The sequence below is a fragment of the Eriocheir sinensis genome, chromosome 54, assembly GCF_024679095.1.
Source record: "Eriocheir sinensis breed Jianghai 21 chromosome 54, ASM2467909v1, whole genome shotgun sequence".
NCBI classification, from domain to species: Eukaryota; Metazoa; Arthropoda; class Malacostraca; order Decapoda; family Varunidae; genus Eriocheir; species Eriocheir sinensis.
In genome coordinates, this window is record NC_066562.1 from 1,871,813 (window position 1) to 1,893,437 (window position 21,625).

Sequence of the window (21,625 nt, forward strand, 5' to 3'; positions counted from 1 at the left end):
ATTTATCTCCTTCCCCTTATAGGCCAGTCAATAGGGGAGGAAAAAAGGCCGAATAAGGAAAAAATTCATGGAAAGCTGGAACAAGCTTCATTATCTTTGTAATAGGGTACTTAATAACATATTAATTTTGCACCCCTCTACCGCCACGGATTTGGCCGCCATCTTGGAAAAATGGCGGCGAAAAACAGTTTTTTGCAAATATCTCGCTTAGGACTGAATTTAGTTGAAAGTTTACTGATACAAAAAATAATCTTCATAAAATTTCCTATAAAATCTCCTTTATTCATTTTTTCTATTTATTGCACCGTTTTGGTGCTAGGAGTACGATAATATTTGAATAGAGTCAAACCCATAGGAGCTGCCATGACAGGAGTAAAAATACGAAATGTTGTATGTCCAGTTGAAAGTGAGATGTTATTTAGAAGAATTTCATTCACCAAGAACTCACATGAACTATTCAAACTTAACTTTGAGTATGAACTAGCTCCATATCCCTTGTCCATCTTTGATGAGATAGGAATGTGCAAAACCAAGAAATCCGTGATGTTTGAACTATTTGCACCTCTTAGTGACACAGGAATTGTTGGAGATACGGTTTTTGTTATTGATGGAGGATTTCTGATGCATCGAGTTGTTTGGCTAAAAGGAGAGATGATTTCAGCCATTCTAAAGAGGTACACTGAATATGTAAAGAACCACTACAAGAGAAATGCCATTGTTATATTTGATGGATATCCAGAAAATCTAGCAGACAAAAGTACAAAATGTGCTGAGCGTGCTCGGCGAATGATTTGTTCTACCACAGACACAATGTTTGATGAAACAATGCCCGTAACAACAAGTCAAACCAGGTTTCTTTCAAATGAGAGAAATAAGAGCCGGCTTATTACAATGCTCACCACTAGACTGATCAATGAGGGTTATACAGTAAAACAGGCTACTGAAGATGCAGACAGATTGATTGTTGCTACTGCTATTGAAGAATCTACCATGGCTGAATCAGTAACAATCGTAGGAGAAGATGTAGACCTCTTAATCATCCTTACAGCCTTGGTTGGATCAAGGACAAATATATACATCTTAAAACCAGGCAGAGGAAATACAGAAAGCAAGCTGTACACACCAACCTCCATGAAATATGGATCAGTCATCAAGGACAACATTCTCTTCTTACATGCATTTAGTGGGTCCGACACTACTTCTGCCTTTTTTAGACAGGGAAAACTTAAGTTCATAAGGCTTATGGAAAAACATGAAGAATTAAAAGATCTTGTTGCTGTCTTTAAAGAACCATCTGCTGAATCTGCAAAGATTGCTGAAGCAGGAAAGAATTTCATTCTTCACTTATATGGGCATAATGAATGTGAATCCCTTTCTGATTTGAGATATGTGTGCTATGCTCAGTCACTCATTAAGAGTAAATTCACTTTGGCTTCTCTGCCTCCTACAGATGCAGCTGCTCGATTTCATTCCTTACGTACATATCACCAAGTGCAGAAGTGGTTGGGAAATGACTTGTCTCCAACAAATTGGGGTTGGAATGCAACTACAAAAGGACTGGTTCCAGTCACTACAGATAAAGACCCAGCTCCACCAGACCTACTCAACATTGTGTCATGCAAATGTGCTAAAGGTTGCATGACTGCCACCTGCAGCTGTAGAAAGGCAGGATTAAAATGCTCTGTGATATGTGTTTCTTGCAAGGGGCTGTCATGTTCAAACTCTGATGTAATTGATGATGAAGAGGACTGTGACGATCCCCTTGATGCCACATTAGAAAACTTCTTGATGTCAGAGAGTGAAGAAACTCATGGAATAGAATAATCAGAATATATTATAGGAGGGCCAGCGACCCACTCCTAATAAAAAGCAAATACAGTTAAAAAAAACAGTGAACAAACCTCCCTGGGGAGGTTGGTTCATGGCCACCCTGCAAGGGATGAAGGTGTCAGACAAGAGATAGATAGATAGATACATGCCAGGCTGTTATCTTATCTTACAGCCATTCTACAAAAGAACCAAACTACTTGTCATTACTTTCCTATGAAGAAAAATGTGGTTCGCTATACTACCCATGACGAGAAAACCAATGCTATCCTGGAAATCAATACTTCTAATTGTGCAGCAAGAACTGGTAAAGCATTGTTTAAATGGATAACTTCATAATTTGGGTGGATGGTTGGGTGCAAGGGTTGTAACTCTGCCAGTGAGCATTCACGGTCTGTCCTAAGCCAGAAACAAAAAGAGGAAATACACCCTTGAAACAAATTTTGGAGATTGGGGGTATAGGCAAAACAAGCCGCAAACTTTTTCATAGGCTTGGCACGAAAACGGTGTGACATATCAAAAATATGCATAGAAGAGTAATTATAGGAAATTTTGCGTAGATTATTTTATGTATTGACATATTTTCTGGTAAAGTGAGTCCCAAGCGAGATATTTGCAAGAAACTATTTTTCGCCACCATTTTTCCAAGATGGCGGCCAAATCCGGGACGGTAGAGGGGTGCAAAATTAATATGTTATTAAGTACCCTATTACAAAGATAATGAAGCTTGTTCCAGCTTTCCATGAATTTTTTCCTTATTCAATCCCCTATTGACTGGCCTATTAAACTATTCCTTCCCTCCAATCTTCCCTTCACAGACATAACAGTCACCAAGCCAAACATCGAACAAAATACGTTACTTGAGGTGGAGTTTCCGTGCTATTTTCGGCTGTCCAGGTACCCATTTGGCAGCTACATGTGTAGCCTAGGCTTTCAAAATACACATGCAACATGGAAAACCCCTGTGGACAGTGATTACCAGGATATCGAGTACCAAAAGGACAAGGACCTCAATGAATTCCGTCTAGAGAAGGTAACAATAGAGAAGGATTTTGCTTGGAAAATCTTAACCCTTCACCTGGTGGCCCAACCTAGTTACCACGTCACAAATAGCTTCTTACCAAGCTCCCTCATGTTTCTGATCTGCTACTTGTCTCTTTTCTTCCCCACCGCGTGTTTCAACGAGCGAATAATGGTTTCCCTGACAGCCCTCCTTGTCCTCGTCACCCTCTTCTCTCAGGCGACGAACACCTATGTCAGAACACCGTACTATAAGTTAATTGACGTGTGGTACGTCGTGTTGATGGTCCTCTGCTTTATTGTTGTGGTTGCTAATGCGGTTGTCAATTCTCTGAGGGTCGCAAAGGTACGCTCACAAACTGACCTCATGAAAAAGGTGTTGGCTGCCAAAAGGTGCAACACTACCTTCCAGGTGTTCCTCGCCGCCTGTTTTGTGGCACTGTTAATGACATTTGTCTTGTTCAGCCAAGACATCCTGTAAGTGTGTGTGTGTGTGTGTGTGTGTGTGTGTGTGTGTGTGTGTGTGTGTGTGTGTGTGTGTGTGTGTGTGTGCCAATGTAGCATTAAGGCCACCAAACTACCACACTGTTAGCATTAAGGCCACCAAACTACCACACTGTTAGAGTTAAGGCCACCAAACTACCACACTGTTAGAGTTAAGGCCACCAAACTACCACACTGTTAGAGTTAAGGCCACCAAACTACCACACTGTTAGAGTTAAGGCCACCAAACTACCACACTGTTAGCATTAAGGCCACCAAACTACCACACTGTTAGCATTAAGGCCACCAAACTACCACACTGTTAGCATTAAGGCCACCAAACTACCACACTGTTAGCATTAAGGCCACCAAACTACCACACTGTTAGCATTAAGGCCACCAAACTACCACACTGTTAGCATTAAGGCCACCAAACTACCACACTGTTAGCATTAAGGCCACCAAACTACCACACTGTTAGCATTAAGGCCACCAAACTACCACACTGTTAGCATTAAGGTCACCAAACTACCACACTACTAGGAGCTTAGTACCAATGCCACAGGGGGACACAGGAGGGACCTAAACACTCCAACATTCTCGTCAGATGAGAACACAAAGGAAGAGTCTGCCATCCACCTTTCCCTGCCTGAATTCAGTGAGCAGGTGAAGGTTCTCCCCGATACCTTGTGCCTCACCTTCCGTGCCCGTCTGTTTACTAGCATGATAATTGTTACGTAAGATCACTATAGTTAGTATGTAGCTGTTGTCTTACTCCCTTTCCTCATGCTGGCTCTACTGCCCTGATGATGTAATATTATCTACGAATAAAGAATTAAGACGTGTTCATCAGGCTGTTCATTATTCCCGTGATGCAGTTAAGTAACACAAGCCTTGCCCTTGGATGCAAGTCCATGAAAATGGTGATGTAGGCAAACAGCAAAAGGCAACTCCCCCCCCCCTCTCTCTCTAGTAAGTTTAACCCCTTGATGCGGATTTCCTACCAGAAGACATCACCAAGCTACAGGAATGAACAAAATGTGGCTGCTACAATTCAATGAAGAAAAATGTAAAGTCCTGCACCTTGGAAGGGGATATCCAGCATACCAATACCACATGGGAAACACTACACTATCCACCACAGAGGCAGAGAAAGACCTGGAAGTGCATGTTATCAAGCTACCAGTGAAAGCCAAATCTGTGCCAATTGCAGCGAACGGGTTAAAGGCGTTGTTTAAGTTAAAATTGTATCGTACGTATACTGTTACGCCACCCCCTCAACCCACCAACAACACCAGGCAGGCAGGCAGCATAGTAACCGCAGGGTAGTGACCCGGAACAGCGGTAGACACTCTCTGACACAGGACGCCACACTTGTGGGCCGTGGACCAAGGAGGGGAGGCAAGAGGCTTGGGCACAAGAGAAACACAGCACAGGGTTCCTCGCTTTAATAGCAGGCTCCAACCACCATACACTAGTCCACTGGGCACAGTACAGTTATCCAAGCGCAAGGGGCACGGCACAGGCAGGCAATACGAGCACACAACGAGCACGTGTCTCCCTCTAGCCCAGTGGTTCTCAACTGGTGGTCGATGGTGACTTTTGAGTGGTCCACAGGATGTCCACTGTATTTGGTAATAAACTGGAAAATGGATGTACTAAATTTCAAATTATATTGAAAGTTCAGTGCGAATGATTTAATCAAGATAAATAATTGACCATTCATTTTATTAAATTATTATTTAAGAAATGTATTGGCAACCTTTAAGTTGTAGCTGCTAACTGCTAAGTAGCACTTCGAGTCACTTTCAGTTTCTAAATTTAATCTATTATAAAACGAATATCCATGACTTCCTGTACGAGTAGAAGTAACGAGCCATCTCGCTGATTCCTTTCAGCTGCCGCGCGGCTACACGTCACACTGTCGCAAAGTGCTGCAGCTAGTAGTCACCAAGCTGCTGAGCTGATTGGCTGTATTATTCGTCCTGTGTCCCAACGCTGACAAGCTTGGCAGTGAGAAGAGAATCCAAAAGTCTGCTTGCAAGGAAAATAATTCATCAAATTTGGAAGGATAGTATTGATTACTTGTATATTCCTCCATAATTTCAAAATCCTGCTTATTATAAATAAATTTCACGTCAAAATGATAGATACAAATGCATAAATTTCCAGGAAATTATGTTTGTAAGAAATATATTTCAGATTAAAATGTTATTTGGCCATTATTTTATATAATTTCTTGAAATTGTTTTGAAGAAATATATTTCAAACTAAAATCATGGTCCACGACATGTCTTTTATTGGGTTGGTGGTCCGTGACCTGAAAAGAGTTGAGAACCACTGCTCTAGCCACTCTGTCTTCCGTGGAGTCTCTCTCCCCTCCGCAACACACACCTGCGCTGCCCTCGCCCCTCAACCCTTCGCTCACAATACTGCGTCCCCCCACATACACACACACACACACACACAATAACACCCCTGGCGTAACAATATTATTTTACACTTAACAGAGTTCAGAGTGACTAGGGGAAATTACGTGAGAAGTCGCCACAGCCCCGAGCACCTCAGCACATTTCTCAAAAAGTTCAGTCAGCTCACAACATCCAGATCTAACCTAAGCATTGTTCCAGCACTGAGCAGCACACTGCCACACACACTGTTATACTTGTGAAGACGTGCCTTCTTGACACTCTAACACGTGGGAAAAAACACCATCATCATCATCATCAGGTTTTTCCATAATCTCTCATGAGGTTAGATGGTCGATGATGCACTTCTAGCTATATCTGTCCATTGCCTCAGCTTCTCCAATGCCCAGTGCCCAATGTGAAGCGAGCCTAAGGGACCATTGTCGGTGTGAGGGCCCTTTAGCCTTTGTGTAATCACCCAGAGGTTCTCACTCATGACAACAGCTGCAGGAGCTTATGGTATTGTAGGGGACCAGTGTCGGTGTGACGGCCCTTTAAGCCTCAGTACACTCGCCCCCAGGTTCCCTCACCCACGACAGCAACTGCAGGAGCTTCTGGGTGTTGCATTTCATGACGTTTTCCATACCATAGCGAAAACAAGTGACCAGTGTTGGTGTGAGGGCCCTTTAACCCAGTAACAGCGACGGGCCAAATTTGTGGCTTTACTGTGTAGCAGAGACGGGCCAAATTTGTGGCTTTACCGTGTAGCAGAGACGGGCCAAATTTGTGGCTTTACCGTGTAGCAGAGACGGGCCAAATTTGTGGCTTTACCGTGTAGCAGAGACGGGCCAAATTTGTGGCTTTACCATGTAGCAGCACGGGCCAAATTTGTGGCTTTACCGTGTAGCAGCGACGGGCCAAATTTGTGGCTTTACCGTGTAGCAGTGATGGGCCAAATTTGTGCCATGATTTAACCCCCCAAAATAGATGATACATAAACTGATCACAAATGCTTTGATATATATTATGAAATGGTTTGTGTGAGTGATGATTTTTTTCTCATTTTTCTCGCTTAGAGAGACCATTAAGAAACATGATCCCCGCTGCTACCGGGTTAAGCCTCTGTACACTCAGCCCCAGGTTCCCTCACCCACGACAGGGACTGCAGGAGCTTATGGTAATTATACTTCACGTCATACTCCATATCGTACCAGAAATTCACCGCTAGGCAACCATGGGACTGCCGCACGTGATGGTACCAAAGCGACGGCAGGTACAGCGCCTCCCCAGCATGGACCCTACAGTGCACCGGTGACGCATGACCATACTGGGGGTAGGTCGCTAGGTCAGGGGTCACGGGGTCGATGCAAACCCAGGGCACCTCCTCGCCGTGGGTTGGCTCGATGGTGAAGGTTCCCGGGTGTGTCTCGCGGTAGGCGGCTGGTGGGTAGAGGCGGTAGGGGACCCAGGGAGCGTCAGAGGGCGGGAGAAGGATGAAGTCTTTGTACCCGGAGATGACGCAGTAGATGTTCTCGTAGTGGTCCTTGTGCACTGTTTGGGGGGAGGGGGGGGGGGGGGAGGAAAGAGAGAAGGAAGAGGAGAGAAGAAAGGGTGGAGAAGGAAGAACGGAGGAAGAGGAAGTGAGGGAAAGAAAGAGACGAGAGGGTGGTAGTGGAGGAGGAGAAGGAAGAAGAGAGGAGAAGGAAGAAGAGAGGAAGAAGGAAATGAAGGAAGAGAGGAAAACAAAGATAAAAGGAAAAAGAGAGAGAAGGAAGAAGGGAAGAAGAGGAGGAAGAGAGAAGGAAGGTGTGGTAGAGGAAGAGGAGGAGGAGGGGGAGGAAGAAAAAGTAAGACAACAAGGAATTATGAGAATGAATATATTGACTGAAAACAAGAGAAGGAAGAAATACAAATGAGAATAAGATGATGGAAAGAACACAGCAACACAATCCACATCACACTCCTTAAATCAGTTTATTTCTACTCATCTCTATTTCTATTTGTTACCCGAGCACCGCCTTCCCGACAGACTGTACTCGCCCTAGTGAACTTTTTCTTTTGGAGGGAGACAGAGAGAAGTTAGTGTGTTAGTGTTAGTGTGTGTGTGTATCTGCTGTTTCGTAAGTGAGCAATGTGAATTTGTGAGGAATATGGAGGAGAATGCCTAACAATCTATCTATATGAGTTTGTGTACATTGTCAAGAGCAGAGAAGGAAACGTAGACCCATAGGTTGGTATTGTCAAATGGTCAACCCCCCCTCACCAACTATTTCCAGAGGCCAAAAAGGAGGTTCATCGAGTTCTAATGAGTGTTCTTTTAGGTTCACGGTACAGAAGAAGGCTCAGACTACCACCAGGGTCATAAAAGTACCCCTGGATATGCCCCAAACTCCCACGAAAGACAAGTAAATTACGTGTTCTCGGGCACAGAAATGTTTAAAAATATGGCCCATGTTCTCCACGTCATGACCTACAAACCAACATCAGATAAGGCTTTGGCAGAGGTTGCATTAGTAGCATTCTTATCTAAGCTCAGGAGAGGGAGGAGAAGAGAAAAGGGAGAAAGAGAAGGGTGAGGAGAAGAGAAGAAAACAGAGGAAGAGGAGCAGGAGGAGAGAAAGGGAGAGGGGATGAGGAGAAGAGGAGAAAATAAGACAGGAAGAAGAGAGGGAGAGGAGAGAAAAGGGAGAAAGAGAAGGGTGAGGAGAAGAGAAGAAAACAGAGGAAGAGGAGCAGGAGGAGAGAAAGGGAGAGGGGAGGAGGAGAAAAGGAGAAAATAAGACAGGAAGAAGAGAGGGAGAGGAGAGAAAAGGGAGAAAGAGAAGGGTGAGGAGAAGAGAAGAAAACAGAGGAAGAGGAGCAGGAGGAGAGAAAGGGAGAGGGGAGGAGGAGAAGAGGAGAAAATAAGACAGGAAGAAGAGAGGGAGAGGAGAAAAGAATGGACAGAGAGGAAAAGGAAGGTGAGGAGAGAAAAAAAAAAGGGGGGGAGGGGAAGGAGAATTGAAAAGTCACAGTTTGAAGTGAAATGTCCAAACCCGGTGCCTCCTGGTCGATAAAAGCATGTCACCCATTGCCCGTAGGTTGTTTACAGGTATAAGGTGCAAAACTGAAGAATAATTGACTATATTTTCATTTACTTTTCATTCCTTTCCTCTCATCTTCTTTCCTTTCCTTCCCTTTCTCTTCGTTTTCCTTCCCTTCCTTTCCTTTCTTCTCCTCTCTCTTCCTTTCTCTTCCTTTCCTTCCCATCCCTTCCCTTTCTGACCAGTGAGTGACGAATGTAAGCAGGTTTGTGGCTGTGTTTTCATTTCTAGTGTCTTCAGCATAATTCAATTTGATGTTAGATGGGTAGTATTTCCGATGGTGTGGTTATTTCGACTTCTGGTCTCATAATAACTGTTTTACATACACGGTGCTATGGTAGGCACCACATACTGTAGAATGTTGGTAAGGAAATGGTAAAGCATCCCCATTGCCTTGGAAATACTGTAATACCTTGGTTAACGAGTGCCTTACTTTACGAGTGTTTTGATTTACGAGCAAAAAAAAATTCAATGAAAATGCCTTCGTTTATGAGCAGTGACTTACTGTATGAGCCTTCTGTTTGTACAGGTCGAAGGCATGAGCGTGGGTTCCTTTTGTTCGCCGCAAAACGATAGCGCTCAGAGTGGAAAACAATGGGGATGGGGTCTCAGTCCACATTATACACTCGCAGAGGTACCACCTGCGCGCTCGTGTCCGCTTACATTTGTGCTCTAGTGTGTGATCTTTGTGCTTCAGTTTTGGTTTACGAGTTTTTTGGTTTGTGAGCGAAATGCTGGAATGAGTTAAGCTCGTTCACCAAGGTATGACTGTACATGCGAGGGGCCTCAAGCAGCGAAGACGTGAACTAATAGCCAATATGGTCTATTCCCTACTTCCTCCCCCTCCCCTCCGCCACTTACTTGAAGTCACCGCCCGGCCGTCGCCCATCCAGAAGTTCACAGCGTCGGGCGTCTTGCCGAGCGCCTCCGAGAACCAGGGAACCTCTGTCGCAGCATCACCGAGGATCTCAGAAAACTCCTCTGTGAAGTTTGAGTTTTGCTTCTGGATGTAGAAAACCTGAAGGGAAGGAGGGAGACAGAGAGAAGTTAGTGTGTTAGTGTTAATGTTAGAACCGAGTCACACATACGCAGTTCAGCGAAACGCTTCATTGCGGATAGCTATCCGCAATGAACCATATATCCATCTGCTATAATCCGCCACTATCCGTAACATTCCGCACGGAACCGTGGAGGGGCTGCAGTTGGTCTGAAATGTTAAAAAATGCCGCAGCATGGCGCCACGGCTGAGCATCCGCAATCGAAATGCAGTGGCGCCGCAAGAGATACGCAATAAATCCGCGTTGTGTGCAATCAATCCGTATTGTACGTAGTCGATCCATATTGAACGTATTTGATCCACAATGATCCACAATGAACCGCAACTAATTTTAAGCTGGGATCACACGTATGCAGTTCAGCGATACAGTTCACCGTGGATAGCTATCCGCAATGAAACATATAGCCATCCGCCATAATCCACCACTATCTGTAGCATTCCGCACGGAACCGCCAAAATTCAACCTGTAGTGAAACGTATCGCTGAACCGCGTATGTGTGACCCGAGCCTTAGTGCTAGTGTGTGTGTGTTTGTGTACCTGCGGTTTCATAAATAAGCAATGTGAATGTACCATATTGGCTGTCAGTTCGCCTCTTCACCGCCAGAGGCCCTTGGCGTGCGATCAGGTCTAAAGAAGAAGAAGCGGCGACGAATGTAAACAAACATTGGGTGGAGGGGCTGTGGAGGCCGTGGCCCCACAGCATAACTGGCCCTCTATAAAACACTTCCAAGGGAAAAAGAATGTCACACACGTGGAAGCATCGCCCACAGCATCTTGCACGTACCTATGGATCATATTTATTCCCAGTATTCGGTCCCAGAACTCAAACTGTACCTTGAGAACAGGGAAGTTCAGGTGACGGCGTACTTAATATACCATACGAGCACACGAAAGACAAGCTTGTATCAAACTGTATTGTCAGATCATACACGAACGATTTACAACCTTTCAAGCAACTATAATTCATCTCATAATAGGTAAATAAACTGACGTCTGGCTCTGTCAGTATTTGTATGCAAGTTTAGATGATTTATTTATAACACGGGTCATATTCACAGCAGCCTATAGGTATAATCACAATCAACAAACAGTATTGGCTATTTCATGTTACTTTGAATACTAATTGTTATTTACATGCAGGAAATTATTAAAATACCCTTGATTTGCACTTGCACAGCCAGATCATTTAATGTACCTGAACTGATATGAATTATAGGCATTTGAGGAGCCATAGATCCTTCGGGTATGATCTGACTACTCTGTTTGACACAAGCTTGTCTTTTGTGTGCTTGTTGTGGTATATTATTATCAGTGCCAAGCGGTTTGTTAGGGATTTTGAAGGATTTTTTTTTTGTCGTGGCCTATTGCACCGTTAGGCTTTTTCACTGGTGGGGCCGGGTTGATCGGTGGTCTTCAATGGTTAATGATACACTTCCCACTGCTCCCTTACCCTGAGATAGATTCCTCCTACTACTACTATTACTACTACTACTACTATTACCACTACTACTACTATGGTCAATATGGTACCCACTGCCCTCTTACCCCAGGCTGGCTTTCGGGATTTTCCATAATGTCGAGGAACTGTCCGAACTTCATCGTGCGCTCTTCGGGCATGACAAAGAATCCATCACATGGCGCATCGGCGTAACCATTGGGGGTGACGGCTACCGAGACCTCCTTGTGGCCGAGTCTGTCCCTGCCGAAGAAGAGGATGATGATGATGATGATTATTGGGGCGCCGCAACTGCAGGGTCATATGGCACCGAACGTAAACTAAATAAACTATAATATAAAACTATTAATAAAAATAATGGTAAATAATTAAAAACATGATCAAGGAGGTCTAAAGAAGAGGAGGAAGAAAAATGTAGCAAAGAGTAAAAGGAATGTAGCAATGAAAGTAAAACGAGAAAAGAGAAGAGAGAAGAAGAATCAGGAAAACTCGATTAGAAAAACACTGAGAAGGAGAAAAGGAGGTGAGAAGGAGGAGGAGGAATAAAAATGAAGCAAAGAAAGTAAAAAGAATGTGACGGTAAAATTAGTAAAAGGAATGAGTGAAAGAAATATAGCATTAAAAGTAAGAGGGGAAAAGAGAAGAGAGAAGGAGAAGCAGGAAAATTTGATTAAGAAAACAGCAAAAAGGAGAAAAAAGAGAATGAAAAACAGGAAAATTCGATTAGGAAAACACTGAAAAGGAGAAAAAAGAGAATGAAAAACAGGAAAATTCAATTAGGAAAACACTGAAAAGGAGAATAAAGAGAATGAAAAACAGGAAAATTTGATTAGGAAAACACTGAGGAGAAAAAAGAGAATGAAAAACAGGAAAATTTGATTAGGAAAACACTGAGGAGAAAAAAGAGAAGGAAAGAGGAAAATTTGATTAGGAAAACACTAACAAGGAGAAAAGAGAAGAGAGAGGAGAAGAAATAGGAAAACTCAACAAGGAAAAAAGGAGGTGAGGAGGAGGAGGAGGAGGAGGAGGAGGAAGAAAAATGCAGAAAAAAAGAGTACAAGGAATGTGACAATGCAGGTAAAAGGAGAAAAATAAAAGAGAGGACGAGGAGGAGGAGGAGGAGGAAGATGAATGCAGGAAAGAGTATAGAACGACAACTATATAGAAGGAAATGATAGAGAAGAGAAATGGGAAGATAAGAAAAAAAAACTGAGAAGGAGGAGAAGGTAGGGAGAAGGAGGAAGAGGAGAGGGAAAGAAAGGAGATGAAAGAGGACAGATGAGGAAATGAGAAGGGGAATGAAAGACTGACTAAGGGAAAGGAGGGATATGAAAGAAGGTGAAGAAATGAGAGACCAGAGAAAATAAAAGGAGCGAATGAAAGAAAATACAGCAATAAAAGGAAGAGTAAGTATCAATAGGTAAACAGGTATATGGTGAAGAACTCAAGATTAATTAACTATATTTTCCTTTACTTTCCTCTCCTCTCCTCTTCTTTCCTTTCCTTCCTCTTCTTTTTCCTTCCCATCCTTTCCTTTCTTCCCCTCTCTTCCTTTCCTTCCCTTTCTTCTCCTCTCCCATCCTTTCCTCTCCTTTCCTCTCCTCTTCTCTCCTTTCCTTCCCATTTCTTTTCCTTCCCTTCCTCTCCCATTCTTTTCTTTCCTTTCCTCTCCTCTTCTCTCCTTTCCTTCCCATTCCTTTTCCTTCCCTTCCTCTCCCATTCTTTCCTTTCCTTTCCTCTCCTCTTCTCTCCTTTCCTTCCCTTTCTCTTCCTTCCCATTCCTTTCTCTTCCTTTTCCTTCCCTTCCTTTCCTATCCTTTCCTCTCCTCTCCCTTCCCATCCTTTCCCTTTCTGTCCCTCTCTTTCTCTTTTCCTTCCCTTCCTTTTCTTTCCTCTCCCTTCCCTCCCTTCCCTTTCCTTTGTCTCCCTTCCCTTCCATTTCATTCCCTTCCCTTTCCTTTCCTTTCCCATCTTATCCCTTATCCTACCCAATCCTATCCCTTCCCTGCCCTTTTCTATCCTTTCCTTCACCTTAGACAGCTATGTGGAAAGAGAGGAGATAATAGAGGAGTTGAGGGAGGGAGAGCAAGTGTATATCAGAGGACAATAGCTCACTACTTTCCTTCCCTTCCCTTCCGTCCCCCTCCCTGTACCTGAGATAGTCGTGTGTCCACCTGGTGAGGGCCGGCCAGCGCTTCGTCACGCCCTGCACCACCACGGGCTTGTTGGCGGCCACCCACTCACGGAAGAAGGGGAGTGGCAAGGGAGCAGCAGCCAGCACGGGGACGCGGCTGTTTAGGTATAACTCTGAGTGAACGGAGAATAATAATGATAGCGACTGTTTTGTCTCGCCCTGAAGTATAGAGAAAAAATACAGAAACATGCAGAAAATTAATGGTATAGAAGGAAAAGAGTGCAAATAAACAGGAGATTGAAGGGAGAAATAAGTGTGGATATTAAAGTAACCTGTCTTCATCATAACATTGCATCTGTAAAGGTAAATAAGTAAATAAAGAAAGAAAGAAAAAAGTAATATATGCAGTTCTTTGGACATCTGAGTGAATTGAAAATGGTGAAGCTTGAGAGTGAAGGTAGGAGGAGGTGAACATAACCCTTTCTTTATCGTGCAACCACCAGTATGTATAAACAGATAAATTGATAGAGTAATATGCAGGTTCAAAGTACTTTATGTAACTCTTGGTCAATGAAAAATAAAGATTAAGAGAAGGCGATGGACGTTATCAATCTGTCTTTGTTGTGAAATTCAGAGATATTCACAGAAAAACAGATAAATAAGTAAACAGAGTAATATAAAAGTTATTTAGGTAGATTTCAGAGTGAATGGAAAATAATAATAATGATAATAACAGTAATAGCTTTTTTCACCCTGAAGTATATAGAAAAAAACACAAAATCACAGAAAATAATAGTAACGATGAGAGGAGGGCAGATATGCAGGAGATTGGAGGCAGGAATAAGGGGAGGACATTAAACTAACCTATAATATATGCAGTTATTTAGATATATTTCTGACTGAGTGGAAAGTACAGCCCAATATTGATAAATAGATAAATAAATAAGTAGGTATAATTGTGAGTGAACAGAGAGTATGGTTTGGGGGATGGAAGGCAGGAGAAGGTGGAGGATATCAACCTGTCTTCTTTTTAACATTGGCCCATAAAATAAAAATAAAAAAACTAGGTCCCCACACTCACCCTGCGCCTCGGTGGACAGCCTGAGCAGCGCCTCCTTCACCCTTCCCTCCGGCATGGGGTTGAGGTGGTCTTGGTCTCCTGCAAACAATATGAATGGCTTAACTTAACGGATTAACTTAACCCTTGACTGCGGATTTCCTACAAGAAGACATCACCAAGCTACAGGAGTGGAACAAAAAGTGGCTGCTACAATTCAATGAAGAAAAATGTAAAGTTATATGCACCTTGGGAGGGGATATCCAGCATACCAATACCACATGAGAAACACTCCACTATCCACCACTGAGGCAGAGAAAAACCTGGGAGAATTTACCAGGGCTACCAGCAAAGGCCAAACCCGTGCCAATTGCAGCGGGCGGATTAATTGACCTCTCTTTTGGTCACTCTTTTGAACTCATTTTTATAGGGGCAGTGTTTAGTGGGCTTTTTTTTCTCATTAATACATTTTTTTTTCCCCTTGAGCTGCTTCCTTTACTGAAAAAAAAAAAAAGGAAATGCTGGGAAATGATGATGTTTGCAGCCATATCTAAGACAGGTCAGCGGATGTCATGTCAAACAACCAGGCCAAGCAAAAAATGTAGCCTTTGTGTAAGTTTTGGATATAAGTCTTTGTTTATTTCATTTAGCATTTATTAATCTATTTTTAGTTTTATTACTGATGGAATGTTAAAATGAAGACAGGTTAATTCAATGTCCCTCACCTTTACCTGCCCTTTAATCTCTCAAGCCTCACCGTTTTTCATTCCCTAAGAGAATTGATTCATTTATTAACTTACTTCTTAATTTTTACTAATGAAATGTTATAATAAAGACAGGGTAACCTTCTTCACCTTCTCTCTGAACTTCAATTTCTTAAGTCTTATTTTCCATTGACTCCAAAAAATAACTAAACAACTTCATATATTACTTTTTGTTCATTAGATATGTATAATATTAAGAACTAATGACTTTGATTGGTATTATAAAAAACCCTTCGGTTCTCACATCACCTATTTCTAAAGGTCAAAGAGGGGTCAGTTGCGTTCTAATGAGTGTTTCTTCAGGTTCATGGTACAGAAGAAGGGTCAGAATACCACCAAGGTCATAAAACTACTCCTGGAAATGCCCACAACTCCTACTAAGGCCTTGTCAAATATGTGTTTCTAGGTTCATGGTACAGAGGAAGGGTCACACTACCACCAGGGTCATAAAACTACTCCTGGAAATGCCCAAAACTCCTACGAAAGCCTTGTCAAATATGTGTTTCTAGGCTCATGGTACAGAAGAAGGGTCACACTACCACCAGGGCCATAAAACTACCCCTGGAAATGCCCAAAACTCCTACTAAAGCCTTGTCAAATATGTGTTTCTAGGCTCATGGTACAGAAGAAGGGTCACACTACCACCAGGGCCATAAAACTACCCCTGGAAATGCCCAAAACTCCTACTAAAGCCTTGTCAAATATGTGTTTCTAGGCTCATGGTACAGAGGAAGGGTCACACTACCACCAGGCCATAAAACTACCCCTGGAAATGCCCACAACTCCTACTAAAGCCTTGTCAAATATGTGTTTCTAGGTTCATGGTACAGAGGAAGGGTCACACTACCACCAGGGTCATAAAACTACCCCTGGAAATGCCCACAACTCCTACTAAAGCCTTGTCAAATATGTGTTTCTAGGTTCATGGTACAGAGGAAGGGTCACACTACCACCAGGGTCATAAAACTACTCCTGCAAATGCCCACAACTACTACTAAAGCCTTGTCAAATATGTGTTTCTAGGTTCATGGTACAGAGGAAAGGTCACACTACCACCAGGGCCATAAAACTACTCTTGGAAATGCCCACAACTACTAAAGCCTTGTCAAATATGTGTTCTTGGGAAATGTCTTGAAATACGACCCTTTGAGATGCACAAGAACCGCTCCAGCAAGGATGATTTTACTAACGTGCTGATATCTTAGTAATTAGACCCACACAGCCACCGAAACCCATATAAATTAAACCCGTAATCTTCCTCGTCCTCCCTTACGTACCTTTACCGCCTGAAGAATCCGCCATCGTGTGAAAAAAGGTGAAAATAAGGAAATTTGTGCGGCCTGAAGAAGGTAAACAAGCCCTCCTCTTCTTCTTCTTGTGACCTTTGAGCCTCTGAGGTGGATTTTTTTTTTAATACAACTACTACTATTACTACTATATACTACTACATAACCTCCTTTGTTGTATATCTGCAACAATAAACTAACTATCAATCAATCAATCCCATAATGTAAACAAAACCACGTGTTGACGCCGCTGCCAGACGGCGAGATGGCGGTCCGTGGCGCAGTGGTTAGCGTCCCTGCTGGTTGGTTATAAGATAATAAGACACTTTCCCTTCGCATATCAGCTATTTCCAGAGGCCAAAATGGAGACCAGTCGAGTTCTAATGTGTGTTCTTTTCGGTTCACGGTACAGAAGGGTCAAACTACCACCAGGGCCATTAACCTATCCCTTGAAATGCGTCAAACTCGATCCTATACTATACGAAAGCCTTGTCAAATATGTGTTTCTAGGTTCATGGTACAGAAGAAGGGTCAAACTACCACCAGGGCCATAAAACTATCCCAAGAAATGCCCCAAACTCCAATACGAAACCTTGTCAAATATTTGTTTCTAGGTTCATGGTACAGAAGAAGGGTCAAACTACCACCAGGACCATAAAACTATCCCTAGAAATGCCCTAAACTCCTATACGAAAGCCTTGTCAAATATGTATTTCTAGGTTCATGGTACAGAAGAAGGGTCAAACAACCACCAGGGCTATCCCAAGAAATGCCCCAAACTCCTATACAAAAGCCTTGTCAAAAGTGTTTCTAGGTTCATGGTACAGAAGAAGGGTTAAACTACCACCAGGGCCATAAGCCTACCCCTAGAAATGCCCCAATTAACTCCTATACGAAAGCCTTGTCATATATGTGTTTCTAGGTTCATGGTACAGAAGAAGGGTCAAACAACCACCAGGGCCATAAAACTATCCCAAGAAATGCCCCAAACTCCTATACGAAAGCCTTGTCAAAAGTGTTTCTAGGTTCATGGTACAGAAGAAGGGTTAAACTACCACCAGGGCCATAAACCTACCCCTAGAAATGCCCCAATTAACTCCTATATGAAAGCCTTGTCATATATGTGTTTCTAGGTTCATGGTACAGAAGAAGGGTCAAACTACCACCAGGGCCATAAACCTACTCGTAGAAATACCCCAATTAACTCCTATACTACGATCAAGCCTTGTCCAATATGTGTTTCTAGGTTCATGGTACAGAAGAAGGGTCAAACTACCACCAGGGCCATAACCCTACCCCTAGAAATGCCCGAATTAACTCCTATACGAAAGCCTTGTCAAATATGTGTTTCTAGGTTCATGGTACAGAAGAAGGGTCAAACTACCACCAGGGCCATAAAACTATCCCTAGAAATGCCCCAAACTCCTATACGAAACCTTGTCAAATATGTATTTCTAGATTCATGGTACAGAAGAAGGGGCATACTACCACCAGGGCCATAAACCTACCCCTAGAAATGCCCGAATTAACTCCTATACGAAAGCCTTGTCAAATATGTGTTTCTAGGTTCATGGTACAGAAGAAGGGTCAAACTACCACCAGGGCCATAAAACTATCCCTAGAAATGCCCCAAACTCCTATACGAAAACCTTGTCAAATATGTGTTTCTAGGTTCATGTTACAGAAGGGTCAAACTACCACCAGGGCCATAAACCTATCCCTAGAAATACCTCAAACTCCTATGAAAGCCTTGTCAAATATGTGTTTCTAGGTTCATGGTACAGAAGAACTAGAAATGCCCCAAACTCCGATACGAAACCTTGTAAAATATGTGTTTCTAGGTTCATGGTACAGAAGAAGGGTCAAACTACCACCAGGGCCATAAAACTATATCCCTAGAAATACCCCAAACTCCTATACGAAAGCCTGGTCAAACATGTGTTCTTGGGAGGCAAAATGTCTTATAATTGACGCCGAATCTGCGAGCACGGGTTCGAATCCTGGCGTGCTTCAATTTTTACTTTACTGTCTCGTGAAGAAAGACGTACGGCACATTATTTATATTATTTTGTGCTCTTCATTACATTACGGTGAAGACAATTAATGAGTTTCTTTTTCTTATAATTTATTGCGTGTTTGAGTTACGAGTTTAATTGCTTTGCTTTGCTCTAGTGATTATTTCTATCTTCATTTATTTGATGTTATTTTTTATTTTAGTTTTGTTCTAGCTTTTCCTTTTTATCTATCTCTTCTTTGTCCACTGAGAGAGAGAGAGAGAGAGAGAGAGAGAGAGAGAGAGAGAGAGAGAGAGAGAGAGAGAGAGAATTTCATGCTATATTTTTTTCTTTCCTTCCTTTTTTTTCCTGCAATTTGTTCAGATTTACATAGAACATCAGACCACACAGACCCCATGGTCCAGACTAGGTGGTCAGTCCTTAAACCTAAGTGATTTTACATTAATCAGATGGCTCCAAAACGTTGCTTTTCTACTCTAGTTAATATTAAGTTCAAGGAAGTGACGGTCGAGCTTGTTTTTAAAGGAGTCAATCGTGTTACACTGGACCACTGATGGTGGGAGCTTATTCCATTCTCGCACTACAATGTTGGTGAAGAAAAATTTGGTGCAGTCTGAATTTACTTGTCTACATTTGAGTTTTGTGCCATTGTTCCTCGTTCGCAAAGTGTCATCGATCATAAACAATTTTGTTCTATCTACATTCGTGCAACCATTAAGTATTTTAAAGCATTTGATCAGTTTTCCTCGGAGGCGACGTTTCTCAAGAGAGAACATGTTAAGGGTGGAAAGCCTTTCTTCGTAGGATTTGTTGCGCAAGGAAGGGATCATTTTTGTTGCTCGACGCTGAACACCTTCTAGTTTAGCAATGTCCTTTGCATGGTGGGGAGACCAAAACTGTACTGCATATTCCAAGTGGGGTCTAACTGAACTATTGTAGAGTGGAAGTATTACATCTTTATTCTTGAATAAAAAGTTTCTTTTAATGAAGCCCAACATTCTGTTCGCTTTATTTGCTGCATCGATGCATTGATGTGAGAATTTGAGGTTTGACACGATTTTAATCCCCAGGTCCTTAACGCATTGAACGCTTTTGAGTTTAACGCCGCGCATTTCGTAATCGAACTTCTTATTTTTTGTTCCAACTTGAAGGACCTGGCACTTGTCTACATTAAAGGGCATCTCCCATTTATCCGACCAAGCTGAAATTTTGTACAAATCCTCTTGGAGGCTTTGCCTGTCTTCGTCAGTGAGAACCGAGTTACCAACCTTTGTGTCGTCTGCAAATTTACTAATGCGGTTATTGAGTCCAACATCCACATCGTTGATGTAAATAATGAAGAGCACTGGGCCAAGAACCGAGCCCTGAGGGACGCCACTAGTGACCGGCGCCCACTCTGAGTTAAATCCGTCAATCACAACTCTTTGTTGTCTGTTGCTCAACCAATTCGCGATCCATTGGTTAACTTGACCGTCAATGCCTATTTGCTTTAATTTATAAAGTAATTTATGATGTGGGACTTTATCAAACGCTTTCTGGAAATCTAGACAGACTACGTCCACTGATTTGGTTACGTCATAAATTGAGAAGAGATCGTTATAAAAGGTCAGTAGGTTTGACAGGCAGGATCTTTTGTTACGGAAGCCATGTTGTGAATCCCCAATTAATGAGTGGCTTTCGAGGTAACTCACAATTTTGTCTCTAATTATGCTCTTGAGTAGCTTACCTACAATTGAAGTTAGACTAATGGGTCGGTAGTTACCTGGTATTTTTTTGTCTCCTTTCTTAAAAATCGGTCACATTAGCCTTTTTCCAATCCGAAGGGACGATGCCTTGAGAGAGAGAGAGAGAGAGAGAGAGAGAGAGAGAGAGAGAGAGAGAGAGAGAGAGAGAGAGAGAGAAAACTAAACCATTAAGTCCCATAAACATAATACATCACAAAATAGATATAGATAGATAGATAAATAGCAAGAGGGAGAATATAGATAACTAAACCTTATTATGTCCCACCAAACACACACACACACACACACACACACACTCAATAATACAGGGTGAAGGAAAAATTACATACACACAATCTTCTGGCATCGATACTTCATTGCAGGTACTGAAGAGGCAAATAGAACGTCATAATCTTTTTTTTTAGTCTTTACAGCTATACAACAGAGGGCGGCCAACGCAGGGCCCGCCGTACTGGTAGTGGTAGTAGTAGTAGTGATAGTGGTAGTAGTAGTAGTCATAGTAGCAGTAGTAGTACAATAATAAGACTTAAAATACACAAGAGCACTGGCTTCAGGTACTCAATCAAGACTGTCACGACTGCCCCTGCGATGTTCCTGGTTGGGCGATGGGTGAAGGGTGTGATGGCCCAGGTTAAGAAGGTGTGTGTGTGGGTGTTATTCCAGCTGATTTCAATGCACCTTCCCATCAGCATTTGCACCAGGGAAATAACTCCTCCCGAAAGCTGAGACGAGGCATGAAAATACTGACAAAATGAAAAGGGAAAGGCCACATTTTTTTACAGTGAAGTTTTAGCTTAATAATGCCTTCCCAAAATAGAGATTAGACCAAAAAATAAAATAAATATGAAAAAGGGACAGGCTATTATTCCTTACAGTGCACTTTTAGCTCAGTAACACCTTCCCAAAATAAAGATTAGCCCCAAAATAAAGTAAAAATGAAAAGGAGAAAGGCAGCCATTCTTAACAGTGAAGTTTTAGCTCAATAACACCTTCCCCCAAAAAAGATTAGGCCCAAAAATAAAGTAAAAATGAAAAAGAGAAAGGCAGCCATTCTTAACAGTGAAGTTTTAGCTCAATAACACCTTCCCCCAAAAAAGATTAGGCCCAAAAATAAAGTAAAAATGAAAAAGAGAAAGGCAGCCATTCTTAACAGTGAAGTTTTAGCTCAATAACACCTTCCCCCAAAAAAGATTAGGCCCAAAAATAAAGTAAAAATGAAAAGGAGAAAGGCAGCCATTCTTAACAGTGAAGTTTTAGCTCAATAACACCTTCCCCCAAAAAAGATTAGG

At 42.4% G+C, this 21,625-nt stretch overlaps 2 protein-coding genes across 2 annotated transcripts in view; both read right to left on the reverse strand.

Moving 5' to 3' along the window:
- Nucleotides 1-4,763: 4,763 nt before the first annotated feature.
- On the reverse strand, nt 4,764-16,770 carry LOC126983519 (bifunctional peptidase and (3S)-lysyl hydroxylase Jmjd7-like). Its single transcript, XM_050836277.1, has 6 exons — nt 16,568-16,770; nt 14,551-14,628; nt 13,489-13,642; nt 11,425-11,578; nt 9,683-9,839; nt 4,764-7,289 (listed from the first exon to the last, which is right to left on the reverse strand). The coding sequence occupies exons 1-6, from the start codon at nt 16,590-16,592 to the stop codon at nt 6,853-6,855; spliced, it is 1,005 nt and encodes a 334-aa protein (XP_050692234.1). The 5' UTR covers nt 16,593-16,770; the 3' UTR covers nt 4,764-6,852.
- A 3,901-nt stretch (nt 16,771-20,671) lies between these two features.
- The window catches only part of LOC126983520 (uncharacterized), a 28,063-nt gene continuing 27,109 nt past the window's right edge, over nt 20,672-21,625 (reverse strand). Inside the window, exon 15 of the mRNA XM_050836278.1 lies at nt 20,672-21,511. The gene's annotated coding sequence lies outside the window, so the exon portion shown is untranslated. The remainder of the gene's footprint in view (nt 21,512-21,625) is intronic.

Excerpts from the sequence above, each read along its gene's own strand:
- LOC126983519 (XM_050836277.1), bottom strand. The coding sequence starts at position 16,592 with ATGGCGGATTCTTCAGGCGGTAAAG. Across the intron at positions 11,579-13,488 it reads TGGACACACGACTATCTCAG|GGACAGACTCGGCCACAAGG; the intron begins GTACAGGGAGGG and ends CTTCTTCGGCAG. Across the intron at positions 7,290-9,682 it reads CGGCCGGGCGGTGACTTCAA|TGCACAAGGACCACTACGAG; the intron begins GTAAGTGGCGGA and ends CCCCCCAAACAG.